General features: G+C 37.3%; 2 protein-coding genes across 5 annotated transcripts in view; one reads left to right on the top strand and one right to left on the bottom strand.

The window, feature by feature from the left end:
* LOC146449196 (phosphatidylinositol 3,4,5-trisphosphate 5-phosphatase 2-like) overlaps positions 1-11,743 on the bottom strand; it is a 52,287-nt gene extending 40,544 nt beyond the window's left edge. Inside the window, exons 1-5 of one of the 3 annotated variants that reach the window (XM_085101487.1) lie at positions 11,459-11,743; positions 10,010-10,076; positions 2,758-2,902; positions 462-567; positions 39-179 (exon numbers count right to left, since the gene is read on the bottom strand). In XM_085101487.1, coding sequence (XP_084957613.1) covers positions 39-179; positions 462-567; positions 2,758-2,902; positions 10,010-10,076; positions 11,459-11,592 — 593 coding nt within the window. In that variant the 5' untranslated portion in view covers positions 11,593-11,743. Of the gene's footprint in view, positions 1-38; positions 180-461; positions 568-1,555; positions 2,707-2,757; positions 2,903-10,009; positions 10,077-11,458 lie in introns of those variants that run through there. The other 2 variants (XM_085101485.1, XM_085101486.1) reach the window with 2 other exon arrangements.
* Positions 11,744-11,821: 78 nt separating this feature from the next.
* The window catches only part of LOC146449195 (E3 ubiquitin-protein ligase TRIP12-like), a 56,432-nt gene continuing 43,941 nt past the window's right edge, over positions 11,822-24,312 (top strand). The window contains exons 1-13 of one of the 2 annotated variants that reach the window (XM_085101472.1): positions 11,822-11,968; positions 12,070-12,132; positions 14,541-14,606; positions 15,643-15,714; positions 17,508-17,570; positions 18,046-18,420; positions 19,018-19,086; positions 19,781-19,812; positions 20,997-21,035; positions 21,539-21,622; positions 22,310-22,405; positions 23,604-23,686; positions 24,163-24,228. In XM_085101472.1, coding sequence (XP_084957598.1) covers positions 12,083-12,132; positions 14,541-14,606; positions 15,643-15,714; positions 17,508-17,570; positions 18,046-18,420; positions 19,018-19,086; positions 19,781-19,812; positions 20,997-21,035; positions 21,539-21,622; positions 22,310-22,405; positions 23,604-23,686; positions 24,163-24,228 — 1,095 coding nt within the window. In that variant the 5' untranslated portion in view covers positions 11,822-11,968; positions 12,070-12,082. The remainder of the gene's footprint in view (positions 11,969-12,069; positions 12,133-14,540; positions 14,607-15,642; positions 15,715-17,507; positions 17,571-18,045; positions 18,421-19,017; positions 19,087-19,780; positions 19,813-20,996; positions 21,036-21,538; positions 21,623-22,309; positions 22,406-23,603; positions 23,687-24,162; positions 24,229-24,312) is intronic. The other variant, XM_085101471.1, reaches the window with a different exon arrangement.

Raw genomic sequence — 24,312 nt, 5'->3', positions numbered from 1 at the left:
ATAACAACACAGACACACACACACAAATGGAATCTTACGTTATGAGACTAGTTGACGTTGAAGCCAGCAGAGTCTGCATTCCTTCCAACACAGATCCTCCATTCCGTACCGTGTCCATGTCACTCTTTAACCCATCTCCAAGATACAAGCCAAGTGCCGTAATAAAGGCTTTATCAGACCTGCAAATAAAACAGAAACAAAATGGAAGCTTGGTGGAGCCAGGAAAGTAACACAACCCTTACACCAAAATGTGATGTAAGGTTTGTCATTTAATGAAACACCTGTTTTCTCTAGAGTTGAAAAAAAGTTGCTGTTGGTCCAGTCAAAATTAAGGTACACGTACATAAGTCAAGGACTTGGTAGAACAGAGCATACATACCACGCCAACTTACAATTACTATGTTGGACTAATAGATACTAAAAGGGTAAAATCTTAACAAAAAATTATAGTTACAGTGTACCTCTCTGATTCCAGCTGTTCAACATTACTCTTGATCTGAGGAAAATCATAATCATTTTCAACCGGTTTGCCATCTGTCTGATCATCCACATCATCATCTTCATCATCTTGAATAAAAAAGAAAAAATAATATTAATTTTACATGTATTTCATGACATTTCATTAAATCATTGTTATACACTGCTGTCACAATCTCAGTTTAGATTGGCTACAAGCTAATTCCAACTGGCACTGCTTTTACTACATCACTTCCACAGACAATATCTCTTACATATTTACAGTCAATCCACATCACGCATGACCGGTATTTTTTACAGTCAACCCAGGTCACGCGTGAACAGTATTTCCAAGAATGAAATGAACCTTCAAATTTCTCTTTGTAATGTCCGACGTGTGAATGGAATGTTGGACATTTCTCTGGAAATCGTTTCGAAAATGACGCATTAACTGAAAAAAAGATTCAAAATACTTGGGAAACAATTGTTATTCTTGAAATATTCAATTTTGCAATGTAAAGAAAAATTCATGGCTTTATACCGTCAATAAGCTAGGGAAATTTATACGGGAACTCTGAAGTCTTGTTGGCGATTTTCAAAACTGACATGTAAATTTAAAAACTCTGTGCAAATGTCAAAAATATCGTTAACGCGTGACCTGGGTTGACTGTAAATTTGAACCGAGTTTTGAAATTTACACGTCAGTTTTGAACATCGCTAACAAGATTTCAGAGTTCCCGTAGAAATTTCCCAAGTTCATTGACGGTATAAAGCTCTGAATTTTTCTTTACATTACTAACAGCTTTTAGTATTTAATGCATTTTTTATGGAAAGATTTCCAGAGAAAAGTTCAACATTCTATTCAAATGTCAGACATTACAAAGAGAAATTTGAATGTTCATTTCATTCTCGGAAAAACTAGTCACGTGTGATGTGGAATCGACATCAAGTCTCATCAAAAGCAGATTTGGAATTCCTGCCAAGTGTGGATAATAAAGATGCAAAAAACACTAATTTAAGAGCAGAGACAAAGCTCTCCAATTTTTTTATATAATTACTATTTGAGGGAAAGAAGAAAGTACGCCACTACATTATTTACATTGTACCCAGCGGTTGTCTGCGCTGCGCACGCGCGTCTGTACGTTTGTCTGTTCCATGTGCTCGCCTTTGATCTGAGTTGTCGTATATTAAACCTTCAAGTTATTACAGTGTTTGCTCCTTATTGGCGGTAGGTGAGCCTTAAACTAAAGATGTGACTGCAAACTTGCCGAAACTGTTTTATGCAGAATCTCAAAAAGAAGAGGGCAAACCTCATTCAAAAAGGACAATGAACAGTCTGAGATATGAACTAAATCAACACTTTAAAGCCTCCTAGTTCCTACATGATCAAACATCCAGATTTTGCAAAGGCAAACAAAGTTTTTGAAACAAAGTGCAGATCAAGACCTGAAATGACAAGAGGCTTTGCAAAGGTCAAACACAAGCTACCAATGAAAGGAAAGATAATGACGGTTTTGATGGATCAAGGTGTGATGTATGAAGTTTACATCTCTATCGATCCAGAGCTGAGGATACAATGTATTTGGTATGACAACATGGCGATCTGAGCAGGTACACTTGTTGACAAGATCAAAAACATCTCAGTCTCAAGAAGCAACTGAAAGCTTTTGAAGTGTTACACAAACCATTCAATCAGGGTGACAATTTTTACAATCCTTCACAAGTAAAAACAAATTAACTAATTCACCATCAGTAATATTTATTGATTATATGAATTCCTCTTTGTGTTGGTCACTTGCTTTTTTAAAAGTACAAACATGTAAGAAGCTAATTCCTTGTTAATTCCAATCCTCGCAGTATGCAGAATGTTTGTCCCACGAACCTAGTTTAATGGCCTTATAGCTCCCTCGAGTCTCCTGTAGATCAGTGTTAGAGCGTCCGAACTAGTAATCGGAAGGTCTTTAAGGTTCGACTCCTGACAGGACCACTCAGATTTTTTTTCTGAGTTTGCCTGTGTCATTTACTGATTAATACATCATTCTCATAATTCCTTGTTGTTGTTTTCTTTTTGTACCCTTCTGCTCAAAAGTAAATACCTCAACAGAACTACGTTACAGTAATCTTACATGAAAACCAGTCTCAGTGTGCAAAAATACACCTTATTGGGAGCATGTTTATTTTCTTTAGTCAAAGAAGACATGTACAATAGTCTTGCAGAAAAGTCTTCATTTATTTCTGAGATGCATCGATAGAGTATATAATTACATAAGACCACTTACTGCACTTAGATGCCAGTTTTACCTGTTTCATCATCTGCAATACTATTTCGGTGTTGCTCTGCTACAGGCAGCCTCAGCTCACAAGGTAGACCTTGGTTTGCTTGACTGTAAAAGGTGACCAGATGTTCCAGTTTGCTGAAGTCTTTAGCTTCCACACCAGGAACGGCCTGTATATTATAATTTTATGTCACAAATAAAACCAATATATTACAAAGTTCTGAAATTAAAAATGTACAGGTATTAAGAGTGGCTGCCTGAGAATATCGAGAACTCGCGGTCAAAACTGAAATTTCGGATTTCCTCATATTTTGTCAGAAGAATCCCTTTAGAGAACTATTTACGAAAATGACATTAAAACTTTCCAAAGATTTTTCGTTTTCGAGAATTCTGGCATAATGTGAAATGCCGTGATCGCGGCGCAGCCGGCGTTAAATTTTGACGAGATTTGGTGCATTTTCAAATCGCTCGGGAAGGAAGACGGCTCAGCGTATTAAAACGAGCTTTTGAAGTTAAGTTAGGCATCCTTCGGAGAATACGGTCTTTGGAAAATATTGCTGGAGGATTCTTATTTACATGCAGTTTTCAAAGTCCGAAGAATCCTATTTTCAGCATTTTTGTTGACACTTGAAATTGTGGAAACTTTGCGGACAAAATTCTTTTCCTGGTACATCGAAATTTACAATGAAAGTTACAGTAGAGCAAAGCTCTATTCTTGTGCTGCAACATATCAAAAATTCAGCTTGGGTAATTTAAAAGCCAGTCTTTGACGGAATAAAACACATAGGGAATTTTTGACATATTTTTTCAAAAAATTCCTGTGGTCACGCAAGGACAAGATGACATGTTTCAATAAATTATTGTTTGTATGTCATTTTTACCGGAGAATTATATAATTCTTGTTCCAAAACTAAATCTAATGATCTAATAAGTTTTGAATTGTTTTATATACCTTAAATAAAATTAATAAGTCTAACTAGGGAGTGAGATGTAACCCCAAATTTGAAAAGGTCAAGGTGTCATGTCACCTTTCTGCTCGTCCAGATCTCAACCAATTTTTTTTCATTGTCACATGGTGCATCTAGAAGTACTTCTAGAACCAAGTATTTATGATATATCTTACTAAATAAGAACTTGTTTCAATAATAAAGCTAATAGCAGGCGTTAAAATCACTTTTGGGTTTGTGAGCAGTCTTGTGAAGCTGTGCAAAGCAGGCATGTTTCCTAGATCACAGCCTATCAACAACATGCTGACTGTTGATCTCCTCGCATGTGAACACTTGAAAATGAGGAAATATTTCCAGGCAAAATCTTGCCCTGGTACATCGAAACTTACAACAACAGGTATGCTTGAGGTACGATCTGTTATTTTACTGCAACCTGTAAGAAATCTAGTTTGGGTATAACATTTATAGTCAAGTGTTAACAAAATGGTCAGTCAGTGGTCAGTCACGCAAGTACTAGTTAACACATTTGAAATACATTTTATAGTTTGTACAACTGTTTGTATAATATATTTTCCCGAGAGAACGACAAAGTTATCGCTACAATACAAAATGTAATACTATAAACAGTTTTTCGTTGCTGAATATTCCTATACAAAAAATTATTCACAGTTAGAGTGAGTGATAACTAATGCTACAGCAAAATTCGTAAAGGCCGATTGCCGTGGCATATAACGCAAGGTCAGAATGATCGACAAATTTCATTATTGTACTTCACGCAACTAGTACGTTTTTCACTAAACAGAAGGGTGACAATCTGCTCAGTTCTTAAATGAATCTGTACGAAACAGCGACATTTTCTACCTCACAGTCGATAGCTAGGGTTAATGACATGTTTACGTTTTTATAACTACAGTGTAGTATCCGAGTTGTATTTGCATGCCGCTTCGATACCGTTGATTCCATTTTGCCCGGCGCTTTGGCATATTTTCGAGTAGAAGGTAGACCCGGGGGGGGGGGGGGGGGGGCACTTGACCCATGTTTGGGTATAGGGGTGCCGCTGGGGGTTTAAAACCCTGACCCTGTTTAGGACGAAAATAACCTTAAATACCTACCCTGTGTAGGACAGACCCCTCTATTTTACAGCGGTTACCAATAACACGCGACCTATCGCCTTCAAAAGACTCCGATAAAGTTGCGTTTTGGTGGACGTCAATCATAGAAAAGCCGTTGAAATTATTTTGAATTCTGAGACCATTTCAAGGCAACAGAACCAAGAATTGACAGTTTTATCTGCTGACAGATGGTAAACTTTATGAAAGTTGATTTCCAAGCCAGATTATCTAAAAAAAATGGGCATCGTTAAGACGAAGCAGTTTTTTTTTTATGAAACATTTGAAATCGCTACACCTGATAATAAATCAGCGATGCGTGCAAGTGAGTAAATTATCACGTGCAGTGAAAATTGAAATTTTTAATTCAAAAATACCTTTTATTTGCGCTTGATCTGGCTCGAGAATCAATTTAAATAAAGTTTACCTTCTCTTAGCGAGGTAAAATTGTTAGTTTCTTGCCGGTTTACCTTGCAATCTTGTCAGAATTCAAAATAATTTCAACGGCTTTTGTTTGATTGACGTCCACCAAAACGCAACTTTATCCGACTCTTTTGAATGCCGTAGGTCGCGTGTTATTGGTAACCGCTGTAAGACCCTATTTAGGACAAAGGACAACATCTATCTCTTGTGTTACACAAGTGTTTATTGGGAATAGTAATAACATTTAAAGACCCACTGTCACTTACCAGACGTGATGTTCCACGCATTGAAACGCGAATACCAATCACAACAGATAAAATAATACACTTCCTAGAAGTGATGGCGAAAAATCCCAAAATTTCGCATTAACAGCGGTGAACCTTAAGTGGAAATTCAATTGACGTGAAGCATTGTTCACTAAAATAAATACAGACTAACGTCTCTGATTTCGGATTGCCAAATACAAGACGACAGTCTTGCAACCATACCCTGTCTAGGACGGATCCAGGGCAGACTCGTTTGAAATTATATACCCTGTTCAGGACAGAGACGCCAAAAACCATACCCTATCCAGCGGCACGTCCCTGTATAGCCCATATAGGGGAGTAACCCCCCCGGGAAGGTAGATCACCTACACGTGTTATTGCTCACTGAAGACGAAACTTCCATCAAACAAACGTTGCGGTATTTTCATCTTTTTCGCACTGAGGAGTTCAACTAACCCGTGTAGTCTGTTTGTCTGTCTGTCTGTCTGTCTGTCTGCCTGTCAATAAACGACCTTTATCGTAGCTAATTAAACAGCATTTTCTGAGTCTTTTTGAGTATTTTCTTCCATAGTAAAGAAAATAACATTGATTTAAAGCTGGTTACAAGGCATTCAACTTGTTAATAGATATATAAGTTTGCTGAAAATAATCCCTAGATCCCAGGCGCTTGCTTTTTCCAACCGGCCCTCAAACAATCTTGAGTGAATATGACACTTAAAAAAGAGGACAATGAATGAAGTTAATGCGGGGAGAAGAGGAAGCGGGGAAACTATTGTTTTATCTAAGAGGAGGGTACCATGTGGTATAGGGAGACAATACCCTGGACTATGGTCTCAGCAATCATTCTATCGCTGTGGCTACTTTAATTTGAACGAATTTTGAATCTCCTCCAGTACACACATACCCATGCACGAAAAAGGTATTCAACAATAATCCGAAGTATTTCCGCACTACAGATGTCATTTAATAGTAACTGCAGGTTTCTCATGCTCACAAAAAAAGCAAAGGAATATGCCGTACCTCTAAGGCCTTTATTCGATTCACCAATGATGATGATGATGATGATGATGATGATCATGATGATGACGATAATGGTGATGGTGATGATGATGATGATGATGATGATAATGATGATGATGATTTTAGGGCTTATTCAGGCATATATGAGTTTCGCGAGCGCGAGGACGAGCAACGCTTGCGGAATGCTAGTCACGCAGATTTCTCCCTCTCGGCCCCTTCCGACTAAACTAGACGTCTTAACTAGATGTGCACGGTCCTCGTTGGCGGTAGCCTCCCACGCAGTCGTTTTGAGGGGACTCGGGGAGGAGTTAATACGAGTTCCCTAAAAACGACTGCGTGGGAGGCTACCGCCAACGAAGATCGTAGACATCTCGACGGCGCGGGCAGATGGTCTGATTGTTATTCGACTCATCCTTTCAGAATATCAAATTCCATCAATGTAATGACTTTTGTTCTTGGGTCATCGTAGGTTGATCAGAAATATCACCGCTGTTTGTATTCCATCAATGTAAAGTCAGTAAACTTAACTTCATATGTTCAATCAACAACATCAGATGATCGATAACTTTACTAACATGCGCGCGCGAGGATTCATTACATTTCACTGTCAGTTTTGTCGTCAGCAAACAGCTTCCTGGCGTTGGGACCTGGATGACTGGAGATATCTTTTTGGCATTCACCCAAAGAAACGCAGGTTGCTGTAATAGTACGAACTTTGACTGCAACCGGACTCGTCGTCTATCAAGGACGAAAATGAGCACGGGGCCATAAATACAACCGAAAATATATAGAAACTGAAAAATATGACATCGCGGAAGAAGAAATACAGTTTCTAATATCGAGCAAACCACTCCAAACCAAGAACGCACATTGCTATTTATAACCATTTTGCGTCATTGTTTATAAATAGCAAGTTTAAAATAGCTATGTACACAGTGATGGCCATAATATGCAAACAACCTTGGTTATTTTCTGGTGCTCTTCTATCCGGATCGGACTGAGAAGGGTGGACTATTGCTCGCATTAATGGGGATGGTTCATTAAATGCCTATTTTGCAGGCATTGGAACGGTAAGTGCTCATTCAAATATATTATAGCCGCAGTGTAGCCGTTAAAGATAATATTATGGCCAGCCTTGCACTAAAGTGAAAGCATGATTTTCTCTACCGGCTCTGATATCTCAGTTCTGTTTATGATATATAGTCTAGGGCCTGCAAATTGAAAACACAGATACCTTGTTCTTCAGCTTTTAGAATTCTCGTCTTCGCTTGTCCAGCTCAATGTAAGTGCCTGTCACGACATTTTATTGACAGTGAGGATGAGATGCAGCTTTGACAAACCTAGGATTTATAAAAACTGCGACTTTTGCGCAACTTCTCTGAACCAAAGGCGTTTTTACGCAAGTCGATTAGTAATATAATGAAACATTATCGCCTGTTGGGGGTTTCAGATACATTTTGATATGAAATATTTACTGATTTCGTTTCGTATCCTTCGCATTGTTGACGCTGGCGTACCGAGGAAAGTGTGACATAACACCTGAACGTTTCATTTTTTTGTTTGCGATCGGTGATCACCTACTAGGAAAGAAATTATTTTTTATAGGGATAAACCCATCAACACATGAGATTTTGTTTCCGAATAACAACTTAGTTTTATTCCAACAGAACTGAAACATAAACAATAAATTTATTTTAAACTTATTTTAAAACTTGTCCTTGCGTGACCACTGCCATTTTTGAAAAAAAAAAAAAATTAAAATTCCCTATGTGTTTACTTCCGTCAACGCTTGGATTTTAAATTACCCAAGCTGGATTTTTTATATATTGCACTACATGTATAGAGCTTTCCTAAAGTATAATACTTGCTTCAAATTTCGATGTACCAGGACACGATATTTGTCCGCAAAGTTTCCACAATTTCAAGTGTCAACAAAAATGCTGAAAATAGGAATCTTCGGACTTTGAAAACTGCATGTAAATAAGAATCCTCCAGCAATATTTTCCTAAGACCGTATTCTCAGAAGGATGCCTAACTTAATTTCAAAAGCTCGTTTTAATATGCTAAGCCGTCTTCCTTCCCGAGCGATTTGAAAATGCACCAAATCTCGTCAAAATTTAACGCCGGCTGCGCCGCGATCATGGCATTTCACATTATGCCAGAATTCTCGAAAACGAAAAATCTTTGGAAAGTTTTAATGTTATTTTCGTAAATAGTTCTCTAAAGGGATTCTTCTGACAAAATATGAGGAAATCCGAAATTTCAGTTTTGACCGCGAGTTTGCGATATTCTCAGGCAGCCGCTCTTAAGCTCCTCCAAAAGAAGGCCTCCCTTCCCCACTCCCTCACTCAAATCTCACATGAAGACATATAATAATTTAATATGTAGCTCACCTGAATGTAAGGCAATGGACTTAAAGGTTACCAGTTAGTGTTTCAATCCATTTTAATTTACTCCCAGGCCTAACCAATTCAACTTTGAAATATAAAACCCCCTTTCAAGGATAATTAGAGACTCATGAAAATGTAAAATGTACATACAGTGTATGTGACTAGAATTCTTTATTTTTTGCTTGATCAGATCTTCATGTTGCTCTTGTATAAAAATTCCTTTAGTTATTAATTGTTCTTCCCTGCATTGATATGTGTATAAAAGTGTCCAATTTCCCCTCTGGTTGGGTACAATACCATGCAAGATTGGATATTGGTGATAGTTGGAATGTGACATCAATACAAGAATGCTGGTCTTGCAAAAATGTTTCTCAATAATTGCTCAGTTGTTTTTCGTGTGCAGAGGAAGAAAACTGTGTGGAGGATTTATATGAATGAAACAACTGAGGAACAGAGAAACCGCAAGACTAAGCATCCCTGTATTGACAGCACAGCCCTATTATTCCTAGTCTCCCATCTTGTATGGTATTTGCAATGAACTTCGTCAACTCCCCAAGAGAGCTTTCAAAAAACATATCAGTGACGTGTTATTCTCGTTATTAGAGGCTGAGGATGATTATGCTGAATCGCCCATACTGATAGCGAACTATCAGACAGACACACAGTTTAATTTATAAAGTATACTGAAAATCTTTTTAGTTTAGTTTTGCAGCTAAATTTACTTGTTACAAGTGGTTGATTATGCTACTGTACCCCTTATCTCCGCCCGCCTTGACTAGTACCTGCTATTTGCGGGTGGAAATGGACCTTATTTTAATAACAGCTGTTGATAATAATCAAGTGTCTAAAGTGTAAAGTGTATTATACCTAACCAGAGGTGAAATTTGATGATACGCCTCAAAGGCATGGAAGAAAAATTTGTAAAGATTTTTTTTAAAAGAGAAAAAAAATGACCGGAGGTTAGGAGAAGAGGGGAATAACTGTGATTAACCCTTAAATCCCCCCCCCCAACCCCCTCTCCTCTGGTAAAACCCCAGGTTCGAGAATTCAAAAATGCCCATACTGAATGGAGTTAAAAAATTTCTTTAAAAGAATAAAATAATGTTCACTTGATAAACTAACCTGCATGTAGAACTTGCCATAACTCCCGCTTCGCAAGATTCTATAATGGTGAATTCTTCCCTCATGTCTATAGAATAACAAAAATCTTATGAATTGAAGAGTCTTTCGGTTACATGTACAGTAAGTTAGCCACTTACATGTACTTTAATGCAGGCGAGGAGATACAAACAAAAATAACCCAAAGTAACAATTAAATCAGCTGGTTCTATTTGTATAATTTACAACTGCTTTCATCAATAGGTTGATTGCATGTGACGTCATGGCGGCCATGTTGGTGGTTAGGTACAATAACATTTTTCTCCTCTGGGAGTTAACCTCCATTTTTATGCAAACTATGTGTCTGAGCAAATTTTCTTTTGTTTTGGCACCAACACGGCAGCAATGCAATCCACCTATAGCTACAGTGTATGCTAATTAACCAACAACCATACAGTTGATTATCATGGCCCATGCCAGTAGCTGGGAATGGCATTTGTGGCCTAAAGGTAAAAAAAAAAAAAAAAAAAGAAAGAAAAGAAAAGAAAAGAAAAGAAAAGAAAAGAAAAGAAAAAGCAATGCTACCTATAGTTTCTACAAAGAGCACTTCAAACATGATAACCATTCTCAGTGTACGCCAAGTTGGAGCAAAGTCAGAGAACCTTGGATTGACAGATTATTTGCATGTGATGCAATTTCTGAAACATTCAGTGAATTGAAGGTATCCGGCTACAGATTTTACTGATCAAACTTGAGGCCTCTAGATAACAAACTGAAATTTTCCACATATTTTGACTGAACAATTTTCCAGCAGACTTTACACAAGAATGCATGAAAACTTGATAATTTATTATAAATGATTACCCACTTTCCACCAAACCCACAAATTGACAGCATTTGATAAATTGGCAATGGTTGATCTCTACTGGTAACATAGATAATGGTAAAACACAAACTGAAAACAGATTGTATAATTAATAAATCTGTGAATTTCTAAATTCGATTGACAATCAATATTAATCGAGCAACTACATGTATGCTTGGTTTTCGCACAACAAACATTTTATGGTTAAGGTAATTAAGCTTAATTTGATGCAACTGTAACTGAAAGATGAAATTAAAAGCACTAATTATTAATTGTTAGTCTTAAATTAAAATAGATTTTTCCCTGTTTGTGCGACTGGTTCGAAAGTAAATGCAAACGAATTGCTTCTTGACGCCTCAAGTACTCATCAAGATATCAACACAAATACTGATTACTATGATTATAAGTGGACAACAGTCAACTTGAGGCCCTTAAAACTTATCTCTTATGTCATGATCAGCGCAAGAGGTTTTGGAATTATTTTTTAAAAGCTTTCACCCTGCACGCTTGAGTTGCAATGACCTTCTGTAAAATAATATAGTGGTCATTCGCACACAACACCAGCAACGGTCCACCTACAACATTAAATTCTCGTTAATCATACTTACAGAAGGCACAAGACGTGTGCATTGGAAACGCTTTCACTGTCTCTAATGATGAAAGCACCATCCTTGCCCGAGCTAAGAAGCAGCTCTTCAGCACGAAGCCTGCTAATACTCGGATGATGCCACGGAAATGACATAAGAAAGCCTACTAGCGAACTATACAAGACATGGTGATATTGGCAAGCTGAATAATAATAAAAAAATTAACCGTGCAAATTACCACAACAAGAAGTGTACTTGTCTACTTCCTTCTGATTCTATTTCAGGCATTCGGGCATCGAAACGAGTTCTTTCCCAGGGTTCAAATCGCAGCTGATGTACATTTTCATGATGTCATATACAAGGTGGTCTCCGCCACGTGAGTAAACCGCTGATCAGACAGATATCGCTGTTGTCATCTTGTCCAGTTTTGTATTTCATCAGGAAAGGCGAGAAAGGAATTTCTTTCGCGGTCGCTTTTGGACAGTTTTGGGGACGAAAACCACTCATAAACAAGGGAACACAAACAATCAGGTATTTCCGCGTGTGATGTATGTAGTTTCGATGGCAATTTCTTTCGCTTTCATGCATTGCGTCTCATTCGCTTTCCAATCTTTTCATCGTCGCCTCTTCAGGGTTCTTACATGGATGGATGATTGCTCCGAACAAGAAGGCCAAGGGGTAACCCGTACTAAAAGGTACACTTCTTTTCGTCTGTTAGCAGTTTTGTATAGAGTTTATTGGTGTCGTTAGAAAGAGATTTCGGGCTTCAAGTAAAAGTAGATTGGAGTCAACAGATGTACGTATACAAGTCTTCATTGTGGCCCTTTGAGCCCGCAATATGGCTGTCGATTTCGACCTTCCGACATTTCATTTTCGTCGGTGCGACAGTAGCGTGCATTGTGGATAACGGTAAATGACATTTTGTGAAGGTTTTTATTATTATAGCCGCGTTCTAGGTTCCCTGTGTGACAAAACAGACTTATATCAGAGTTATCAAGTTCTGCATACGTTTACCAAACAAAGGAATCTTGGCAGCTAAAGCTTTGCGTTTCACCAGAACGTGGAATAATTAGTGGGTTGCTGTGATAATTATCATAAGTAATTACACTGATCAGGGGGTATTATGCTTACGCTTTGCAATAATTCAGATTTCCCATCGAGGAAATTTAGATTTTAGTTTATTTCCTCAAGCAATAATGTGCTGTTGTGGCATACTGTTGTCATTCACTTGCCTTGAAGTCTCTTTTGTGGTTTTGTTATTGTGACACAAAAGCAAACATGTCTACTGATTGGGGATTCTTTCAAGTGTTAGCCATCAAGCTCTTGCGGGCCACTAAGAAAATCTGCAAAAGAAGCAAATTGCTTTGAATGGTTTCTAATATACAACTCTATTAGAATGATTTGTAGAACATCTCTTTACAAAAAGCTAATACAACAATTATTAACATTTGCAATAATTAAAGAGTAAATAAAGAAAACAAATTATGGACTTTAGTTTAAAACATTTAACTACATATGATGCCCACTAAGAAAATCTGCAAAAAACACAAATTGCTTTGAATGGTTTCTGATATACAACTCTATCAGTATGATTTGTAGAACAACTCTAACAAAAAGCTAATACAACAATTATTAACATTTGCAATAATTAAAAAGTAAATAAATAAAACAAATTATAGACTCTAGTTTAAAACATTTAACTACATATAATGCCCAACAACTATAGTGAGCAAAAACACCTTGTACTCACAGCTGTAGGGCTTGAAAATAACAGCTGGAAGAATGGGAGACTTTTTACAAACTATGCATTTTTGTGTCATATATATTGTTAGTATCAGATTAATTAGTTATTTTAGTGTTGATTATTTGTCATAACATGCACATGGAAATGTCCGGTGCTTGTACATGTATATGTATCCATTCTCTGTTCATTCTGAGTTTTCCTATTGAGCTTGATCTGTGACTGCTCGCAGAATGTTTGCCTATTGTTGAACTGAACTTAACTGGACTGAGCACTTTATTTAAACACGATGGAGTATTCAGCAGAGCTCCTGGGTCGTGCATCTACAGATAAAATAAAAGTAAATAGAAATTAAGTATTAACATCAAATCACAAACCTAGAAATATGTTTAAACGGTATATAGCATATTATGCTATATACATTTAAAACTGTGGCTTCAAATTCCTAATAATATATACAATCATCGTCTTTATACTTAATTAAAGCGGCAATCGGATCCAAATTTATTTTTCTAATGTCAAATTTTGATAGCAGACATTTAAATTGGTTTAAGTTATTTGCCGCTGATTCTTTGCTGGATAGGGTGTTCCAAGCTATCGCTTCTCTACATTTGATGGAGTTCCTCATAATATTTGTCTCTGGGCTCAGGAGAACAATATCTCTGCTCTGTGTCATTGTATCCTTTTATGCATTTGAAAGTGAATTCCGCTAATCGAACCTTACACAAATAATAAATAATAGTGTTAAGTAATGTTTTGTCAAAACCTGTCATTACAGCTACATGTACTTTGCTTGCTGAAATGCCATACTGTTCAGCTAAGAAACTTAATAACAGCCCAGTCAGTTCCTTGCCAGAACAAGACAATAGCATACTGGGCCCACTTGTTCAAAGCCTGATTAAGCTAATCCTGGGTTAACGTGAAGTTTGATTTGACTTTTATTACTTATCAACAAGTATTTTTCCAAAAGACTTTGCTTATCAGTTTTGACTTAGACTTTTCTTTACCTTTGGCTTATCATCAGCTTTTAAAAACACTTTTATCGAGCGAGGTGAAAACCTCGATTAACTTTTAATCAGGGATTAGCGTTAATCGGCTTTTGAACAACTACCCTGAACAGTAGCAAAATTGACCCTATGTAAAAATGGCTGACATTTTAATATTCTCTTGTTTGCATTCAAATTGGCCTCACTAACCTCATTCTTGAGTTCAAAAATCAAAGAATATTTCACTGTGAACAAGGCTAGCGGGGCTAATTTGAATGCAGACAAAAGAATATTAAAATGTCAGCCATTTTTGCATAGGGCCTATCTGTTGATAAACAAATAACTTAATCATTAAGTCTTTGCATTTACTTTCCAGAAATAAGCTGCAAGGAAAAAGAAAAGGATCGGCAAATCAAAATTCCAACGAAGTGGACAATAAAAGGTAAAAAAGAACATTAAAATCCCACCACAGCTATTTTGTGTAATGAAATGTTGTACCTTTCTCAGAAGTGACACATATACATGCCCACAAGCGCATACATAACATTTTTAGTTTGAAGGAAATTATGAAGTTCCACATTAGTTTAATATGTATATGATAGAATTTTGTTTACTTCCTTGATCAAATCTTCATGTTTTTCTTATATATATGAAAATCTAAAAAAGTCCTTATCAATTTTTTCTTCCCCACACTTGAGGCGTATAAAAGCATCAAATTTCACTTCCATTTGGTACAAAACTGCACAAGACTGGGGACTGGGGATAGTAAGGCTGTGACATCAATACAGAGTTGCCATTTCGCATTTTCTCTATTCCTCAGTTGTTTTTCGTGTGCAGAGAAAGAAAACTTTGTAGACAGAATTGTGAATGGGATTGTTGAACACTCAGTATGAGACAACTACTGAGGTACATGTTGTATAGAGAAAATGCAAAATTAGTGAGTAGGGTGTACCCAGCTCAATTTTTAACCATGATTACTTTTTCCACCCTCAATGGCTTTGATGTCAGACTCCAATATTGCTAAGTGATATTGCGCCTTTACCAAGCGAGGTTAAGCAGCTGACCTAAGTTCATTTATTTACAGTTTACTAGTGGTGAAACGACGGATTGCAGTGGGCAAGTTTTTTGTCACTCTTCTGCTCAACATTCATATAATAAACACAGCACACAAAGGCTGCATGGAACATGATGGATGTTGCAAACTCTATTTTCTCTTCCACAATAAGTTGAACGGCATTCCCTTGATGTTTGTAGAGCTTTTGGAACCAAACCATATCACAAACTTTCCTCATTCACATTGTCTGTAGTGTTCCACTATTTTTTTTTATATTACTACTATTATTATGATTATTATTATTATTATTTATTCACATGGACAAGATGAGCAACATGCACAACTCACGTGTGCGTGCAGTAGTTGACTAATGCATCTGCTCTTGCAGGCTATTTTTACCATCTTTAATATTTTCTACATGTAGATCAAAACCCAGCTTACCCCGGCGATCATCTTCAAGTACCAAGTGTCAATCTACTGTAAACTGTACATACAAGTAAGTCACAGTCTTAAAGTCACTCTTTGATTGTGTCCACACCTTCACAATTTAGGATCATTAACGGCTGATTTAAGGTGGCCAAACACAGTTTTCTAGTATCCAGGCGTTAATAAATGTATTTGGAAACTACGAACTTCTGGGTGCCCGAAATTAGTGTGGTGCAATATCAACTTAGAACAAAGGAATTCATAGGCCATTTCCGAGTTGCTGTGAACCTCATTATGGAAGCGAGGCTAAGTGCAAAGCTTTTCATATGGAAGTTAGTTTTGTTTGCCTATGAATGAAAACTAATTTTCATAACAAAAACTTTGCACTTAGCCTCGCTTTCATAATGAGGTTCACAACAACTCGGAAATGGCCTATTTCAATACTTGTTGTTGAGCTAGGTCCCATTGCCATGGCAACCTAGCAAGCTATTGACCGTCTACAAACAATTGTTGTCCTTAATTTTTAGAAAAAGTGCGTGTTAGATTTTTTCCATTTTTTGTCCGCAGAAAAACTCACAAAATACTGACAAAATGACACTGCAGAGGGTTCTTCTGTAAATATCCGTTTTGCACTTTAATGTTTTGTGAAGATACCCTCTGTCAGATTTGGATTTTTGTTTGCAGGCGAGTTACGCTTTTACATGTAGATAACTACTGTATTGCTAAATTTCGCGAAATTCTAATGAACGGTTCCTTAGAAAACATTTCATTTCCACTAAAACAACCAGTCACAATTTTTTGGTCAAATGCGCATGCATGGCTTTTAATTAGGGTTTTACAGCAAAGATTAAAAGCATGTAAAAAGGTTTAGCTCTTTGTGAAATTGCTTTCTTTGTTCGGTGATCAAAAAAAGAAAACGGGTTCACAAATGAGACACTGGATTATTTTAAGAGCAAAACTCAATTTTGTGATCCATTTGATATAAAATTAAGGGATCAGTTTATTGACACCATATTTTGCTTACCACAACCCTAGCACATGCTTACTATCATAAAAAGAATGAACCTGTCAAGTGCCCTTAAACTGTGCTCAAACTTAACTGCGGTGTGCAGGCCTGTGTTTTCTAAACATGACATTCTAGCATTGTGATTCAACCATGATCTAACATTGCTTGAGGCAATTTATTTATAAAATGATTCCACAAACTAAAATACATTTACTTCTTGAAGTGCGCTGTGAACTCATGTCTTAGTTGTATTTTCTTCTCCGCTGCTTAATTATGATTGAATCATGCTGGGCAAATCACAGGCAGTTCATGAATCATGTTGGAAAAATCCAGCTTTGCAAATATACAGTACACAGGGTTTGATACTAATGGTAGCCAACTAGCTGCAGACAAGCCATTTTGGCTGGGGAGTAAAAATAATTATTGTGGAGCAGAGCAAGGTCAAACGAAAATGAAAGTTATGTACTAGGCAAATCAGGAGACAAGAAACTAATTGAAACAGACATTATTTCAAAGACTTCACTGTTTTAATTAAAGATTACAATAGGTTGAAACGGCTAAAGAGGAAAGAAACAATTTACTTTTCCAAGTTCTCCTGTTATGAAAGTGACAAATGGCAGGATCTGCTTCCCACCACGCGTAAATGAAAAGTATTGTTTTTAACTAGTAAAATCAGTCCTTTTCAGCTCACTTGCCACTGCGCTATTGAGCTAAAAAGTTAGTCTCAAGCCCTGACGTGGAAGTGAAGTTTGCTGAAACAAGTTTTTATCTATTTCCCCAATAGCTAAACTGCATTGGTTCTCACTCATTACTTACATGTATCATGCTGATGTTGATATGAATTATGTGATTTGCAGTTTAAGGTCTCGTAGTGCATCAGCAAGCCCTCGCTCCAGTACTAGTGATTGCAGAATACTGAGGTAAAAAATTGTATTTCATCAAGTCTTTGCACTTTGTGACTTGCAATGGTCGCAGTGGTAAAAAAACAAGAGTTTCACCATGTAACGCCACTTTGTGAAACTGGTCTTGTTCACCATTGCACACAAGTTTCAGCTACATTTGAAAGTTTCAACGTGTAACAGTGGCTTAAGAGAATTTTTGTTTTGAGAAATTAAGACTTAAAAGTGTGCATACACATACACTGACTGTACTGTATCTTAGCTGTGAGTTACAGCAAGGAGCTTTAGAAGTGAACATTTTCTTAAATGGTCTTTCCAAAATGCCTCATGAATCAAATCCTTTTTTTGCACTAATTCAATTTGCTGTGACTTCACATTTGTTTTGTCATTGGTCCATCTTCTTGCAAAGCTATTTTGTTTATCCAGAGCTGTCAAATCACACAGAGGAATTTCCTTTGTTGCTTTATATTTAAAACTACCATTTTCCTTCCTTCAGTGACCAACCAGTTTCCCAGGACAAGCTGCAACCCAACGGCACGCCTGATACTGGGACTTTTGCCAAGTCAAAGCAAGCTCAGGCCTCATCGTCATTAACAGGGAGTTCAGCTGCTCCCAAACCTTCCTCAACTCATTCCAGTAGTTCAGCAGCCATTGGTAACTCATCATCTTCCTCCAAGTCTTCCTCTCGTGGAAGGCGCACCACGTCGTCTACCTCACCATCTGATAAGACTGCAGAAACAAACCAGTCCACTTCCTGTACTCCGAGAGCACCATCGCGAAGTTGGAGAAGAAGTGACCCGCCTGAGCCTAGCACAGGCTTAAGGCGGTCACAGAGGCTTAAAGAGACAACGGGATCCTGTGCTAGTAACAGGTATTGAAACTTTCCTTTCATTTATACTGTACTTTGGAATATTCAGTGTACATACAAGGTACACACTGTAGTGCAAATATGCTGTTTGGAGGTCAGCTTTTCAAATGGTCATTGGTTGTAATAGCATCCTGGTCAGGATATTATATGACATTTTATTTGCATGTCAATTCTCTACTTCCTGCATGTACATGCATTTGTGAACCCTTTCTTTTCCTTCAACTTAGGACGGGGGATGGGTGATAGATAGTATTACATGTACAGTGTAGGTCAGAATTAAGTGAAACAAAACATACACACATATAACTGAAGATGTGTATGTGTAAAAATGCGCACTTATGTTTTTGTTTTATGTTCTGTTGTAAAGCACTTAGGAAGCAGCTGGAGCACTCGAGACGTAGGGAGAAACACTTGACTACGTCTCGTGTTTCCCCTACACTTATTTCTTACTCTAGCTGCTTCCTGCATGCTTTACAGCAGAACAGAGCACAGTCAACCCTTCTTTATTTGTTAAATACCCGTTTTTGCTGTGTCAAGAATGTGTCTGCAATGTTTGCTTGATTCTGACCTGTACTATACTTTCATTTTTTTTCTTTTTAGTCGGCGTGGGCCACAGGGAAAGAAACAGTCGTGGCCACGCCGGCAGACACCCAGCATGTCAGCTGACAAGTAAGTGGAACAACAAATTTAATGTTAAAATGCAGTAAGGTACAGTTCACACGTTGTTGGTCACATCCAGAAGAATGAACTGAGACTTTAAAAAAGGTTTAATTTATGCTAAGTTTTCTTGGTTTTATCTTTGATTAATTGAAGGGTATGCACGGAATAAAGCCCTTAGTGACTTTTGATGAAAGATAAAATTCTCCTTTTGTTCCACAAGTGAATACAAGGCAAGTTGGAAGGAGAATCTAGCAAATGATCAGAAGTCACTTAGGGCTTTTTTCCATGCACCCGTTCAATAGCTGTGTCTGCATTGGTCATTTTGTAGTGAAAAGAGTCAAATTACATGTTGAAGCCCTCGCATAAAATGTAATACATGTATGTTATTAAACCAACCAGCAGTGGTAAGGTTGGTCACAAAAGATTACTTAATACATTGAAGTAACTAGAATATTATTGTTCTTAAGAGTATCGCAAGGTCTCCTTACTAATAGGTATATTACATGGCACATGTGTCAGGTAAAGTTGCTTTGGGTGCTTAAAAAATGGCTGGAGCAACGTAATTGTTTTTGACAGGTTATCATAATAGAGCTCTGTAAGGCCATTTACCACTTGAGTTACTACTAACAGGGAGCTGTATGCAGTCAAATTATTCAAAATGTTGATTATTAACTGAAGAACATGTATTTCCCTGTCTTAACAGTGCACCTCAAGACCCTGGGTCTTCAGATGCAGGTATGCTAAATGTTACAAGTCAGAGCTGTGAGTTCCCAGGATATAGCTACTACCCCAAACATGCTTTCAAAATCCACATAAGGGAAACATGAACATGTATGGTCCCATACAACATGATTTGAAACAATTTAGTTGCACATCAGACCTAAAATGTTGACTGAAAACTGTAACACAGCAGTACACGTCATGGAGGTTTTTGGACATGCTGCACTGAGTCCATTGGCAGCGTCCCAATGCATCCATGGGGAAACCAATCTATGTAGCCCCTCCCTCCCTCCCCTCAACCAACGAGATGCCTATGGATAGATACGAGGGATAATTGGTGTATGTTTACCACTATGTTCATGTAGAAATGTATCCTCCTGTCGAGATTGAGCTAATGGAATAGTTTGAGTCATAAAGATAGCGTGATATTTGATTTGGTATTCTTTCGTTACGCTACTTGTCGTCATACCAGAAATTGTGTTACGATAACGTAATGACCCAGGCCTGGCTCGCTTTTTCTGGTATATGTAATGTCAATAAGTCTGAGATTACAAATTGTCCTCGTTTCATTGAAAAACATAAAGAAAAACAGACAAAGAGCTTTCCTAAATGAAAACTTTTAGTAAGAATAATTTTGACAATGAAACATTTCATGTTTTTGTGAAATGGATTTCTAGTAGCGTTTAGGCATCAGTTCAACAAAGTGATGTGATGTGTTTGAGCTTATCAATGAATCAATGACCTTTCCTTCCAATAAGAGACAAAAATATCCCCTCTAGGAGAGAACAGAATTTATTTCAGGTTCAATTAATTTATTCATTGCATTTTGTGACTACCGTATGAGGAAGCAAAAAAAAAGGAACGTGGCCAAAATTTTGGCACGGTCTGCCCTGAGGGCATCCCGCATATCAATTAATCCATCAAGGTAAACCTACAGTACGTGTACAGTGTACCAAGGCTATGTTGGACATGAATGATTCATATCTTACACCTTTGCTCTGTTACTTTTCAATTTGATATTCATTGTTAGTAGCAAGTCAAAGCTGTAGTGAAAGTTTCATGTTTTTGGTTCTGTCCATTTTTTCCAGGCAGGAATTGGATTATTTTTGGTAATTAAGTTCTCAGTGTGGTCAGTGACCTCAAAAACATGGTAGCTATTGGTTAACTGTCATAATAACTTTTATGTCACTGTCTTTTAGCTCATGGAAGTGTTGAAGACTCTGTTCCTTCTTCTAGTGGTAAGTATGGATTATTTGTTTTGATGCCACTTAGACCTCTTTCTGTAATTATGAGAGGGTTAACAATATGTGCACTTAACATCAATATTTCTGTTTGCATATATTTGCAAGATTATTATAAATTGGCATAAATTATTATTATGGCACCTACCTGCAGTATCATTCTCACCACTGAAAATCATTGTAATTAGTAACAAAGCATTAATTGACGGTAAAGTAGCCCCATGCACAAATATTGAATTTGAACTCTCTCAATTGCTTCTTTCAGAAGCAGTTGGTTGTTTGTTTATTTCATCACACATGACATTGTTACAAAAAAAAAAAAAAACAACAAAATAAGAGTACAAAAAATATATATTACAGACAAAGTGGTGAGGATTAAGCCTTAGGAGAAACCTTAGAGCTTATAGAATCTGCATGCGTAGAACAAGCAAGTAATGCATTTTTTTTTCTATCGGTGTCACTTGAGTAGCACACTGATCATGCCATTGTTGTTGCAATAGGAGAAGCCTCTAGGAACGAGATGGAAGGATCCAGCACTCTGGAGGATATGGAGTTAAAAGATGGCGAATTATCAAGACTGCAAGGTCAGACATGTTAAGTTGAGTTGTTCAAGTATTAAACTTGACGTCTTTATTATAATCAACTATTGTGTACAGTAATCAGGCACCACCCTGACCATTAGCTTTTATTATCACCTTTCATGATATACATGTTTACATGTAGCTCGCATATCAATTATCTTTTCATTGAAATTCTGCATGCCTTGTGAGAGTATGAAGCATGCAAATGGTGCCTTTTCTGTGCATATATTGCAGCTCCCAGATTGTACAAATCCTGCTTTATTACATGAATTGTAATAAGCAAAAACAAAAATTTCATGCTTGTAATAGTACACCTTTACATCAAAATTAAGTGGTGCTGGTTTTTGTTGGGGGAGTTTAACTGTACAAGAAACACATTGGACATTGACACAATCATGTTTTGATACATGTCGCCATTCCATGTACTCATGCAATTTAAGAATGAAACTTGTTTTGAATACATGTAAGTAAGGAGAAACAGTTGGCTGTGGCAAGTGTTTCACCCTGCACTTCTTCCATACTCTCATCACCTCCTTGCATGCTTTATACCAAAATAAAGCGAATGAAATAATTTTTATTTTAAACCTGTCACTCCCTGCTGCCATTCAGGCCCCACATTATGTTAAGACAGACAATCCTGAGTTGACTGTCAGTATTTTAAGTCTATGTACTTTGTCCATTTCATTCTAGCCCTTCTAGAGGCACGGGGTGTCCCTTCCCACCTGATTGGCTCATTGGGACCCCGCATGCATCAACTACTGCATCGAACCATCAGCTCTGGTTCAGGTAAGTTATAACAATTTCTATCATAATTACCGTCAGTTGCATCTAAGCGTGGACACACGACAAAAAACGTTCTAATAGGGTGCCAGACATGGCGTGTTTTGCGCCAAACATTTGAAACTGTTGCGCCAGATCAGCGTGTTCCACTCATAAGCTTATTTCATTTTTCTCAACTTACAGGCATATTTCTCACTCACAAACAGCACACTTGCCTTCAGAAAGCAAATCTTAACATCTAAAAATGCTTGTAAAGAATATTTTGTTGAGCAAAAACAAATCAAGTCAACAAGTAACAGCTGCCTTTTCCAAACTTCGAATGTTTGGCGCCAAAACATATCATGTTTGCACCCAACTAGAACTTGCTTTTCCCTCCCGTGTACATGCTTAAATGCAACCGATGGTATTATTGTGTTGTATGATTATCTGTGTTCGGTTCTAATAATGGGAATACAGTATTGGGGTGGAGGATCAGTGTGATGTTAAAAGAATGACGACATCTAGCAGACTAACTATGATGGAGACTGTTGCTCTGTACACAGTCTCTTAAGATATTACTTGGCATATCCAAAGAATTCTGCAGAAGAGACTGAGAGTGACTGATGTTCTGACATACAATCTCCAATATATTACGTGACATGCACAAAGAATACTAAATACATTGTGGCTGTTGTTCTGTCACGCAATCTCTCATGGAGTGGATGGCATAACCAAAAGAATACTGTCTACACAATATACGTGGGAGTTTGCTCACCATGGTAAAATTGTGACTGAGGTCCTGTCACACAATCTCTGAGAGCTTGCATGACATGCCCAGCCAAATGAACATCCACAAGACTACATGTAACAGAAGTACTGTACTGTAACCATGCTGATGACTAAATCTAATACGTGTTTGAATTCCCCTTTTCTCCCTGAGCTAAACTTTGACTCAACTAATCATTATTCAATGTTTCAGGTCTTTGAATGACCAGAGTGCAGCTATTGTTAAGTAATTGTTAAGCAGTTCTTTGCACTGAGTTTATTTTCAAATACTGTATTCTCTTAGAAGGGAAATTTTACAACATTCGTTTTGTTTCTTCTGAGACACAAAAAGTTAATGTTGAAGCTGCTTCAAGCTTACAGTCAAATCATCCAGCCTCATTCATGTTGTCATCTCACTAAGTGAATACAAAATGTTCGGTGCTTTCTGTTAAACACGCAGGAGGTAAAGTTCAACAGATGTTAACAGGAATCCAATCATCTGATGAAGGACAGCAGCTTCAGTCTGTTATAGAAATGTGCCAGGTAATTAACAAGTAACTTTGTACGGTAGTCTTTTAAGCCAAACAGTAAAAATGGTCATCCTGGGGGCTTTCTACCCCATTTATTCAGTTGCGGAGTACCCCGGTATGACTGCACTTCCTTGCTTGCTGTACTTTAGTGTCAATGACATTGAGTGTATTCAAACATGGTGCTTCTGAGTTGTAACTCTCCATCACACTTGTTGCCATGTTGGTCTGGTATTATATCGGTTCTGTATATAAGTTTTGAGAGAAATCTGTATTATGGTGGATCTGTGTCCGTTGTTTTGTATTTTACAAAGTATACATGTAACTATTGAAATTTGCAACAACAAAAAAATAAATAACAATAATTGTTATAATAATTATAATAATTATTACAATAATCTTTAAACACCTACCAGCTATCATGTTGATTCATTGTAATGTGCAAAAACATGAGTGAATCAATGTTATTGTTGTTCTTATTTTACGTTTCAGTTCTTAGTCATGGGAAATGAAGAGAGTCTTGTTGGATTTCCTGTTAAGCAAGTTGTACCTGCACTTGTGAGTACCAGTGAACATGAAAAATTCTTATTATCATGGCCAAGGTGAAAACAAAGAGGGAGAAAACTTAACTTGTGATACATT

Source organism: Pavona decussata, unplaced genomic scaffold (genome assembly GCF_977016875.1).
Source record: "Pavona decussata unplaced genomic scaffold, jaPavDecu1.1 SCAFFOLD_602, whole genome shotgun sequence".
Taxonomy (NCBI): Eukaryota; Metazoa; Cnidaria; class Anthozoa; order Scleractinia; family Agariciidae; genus Pavona; species Pavona decussata.
This window is presented reverse-complemented; position numbering and strand designations above follow the sequence as displayed.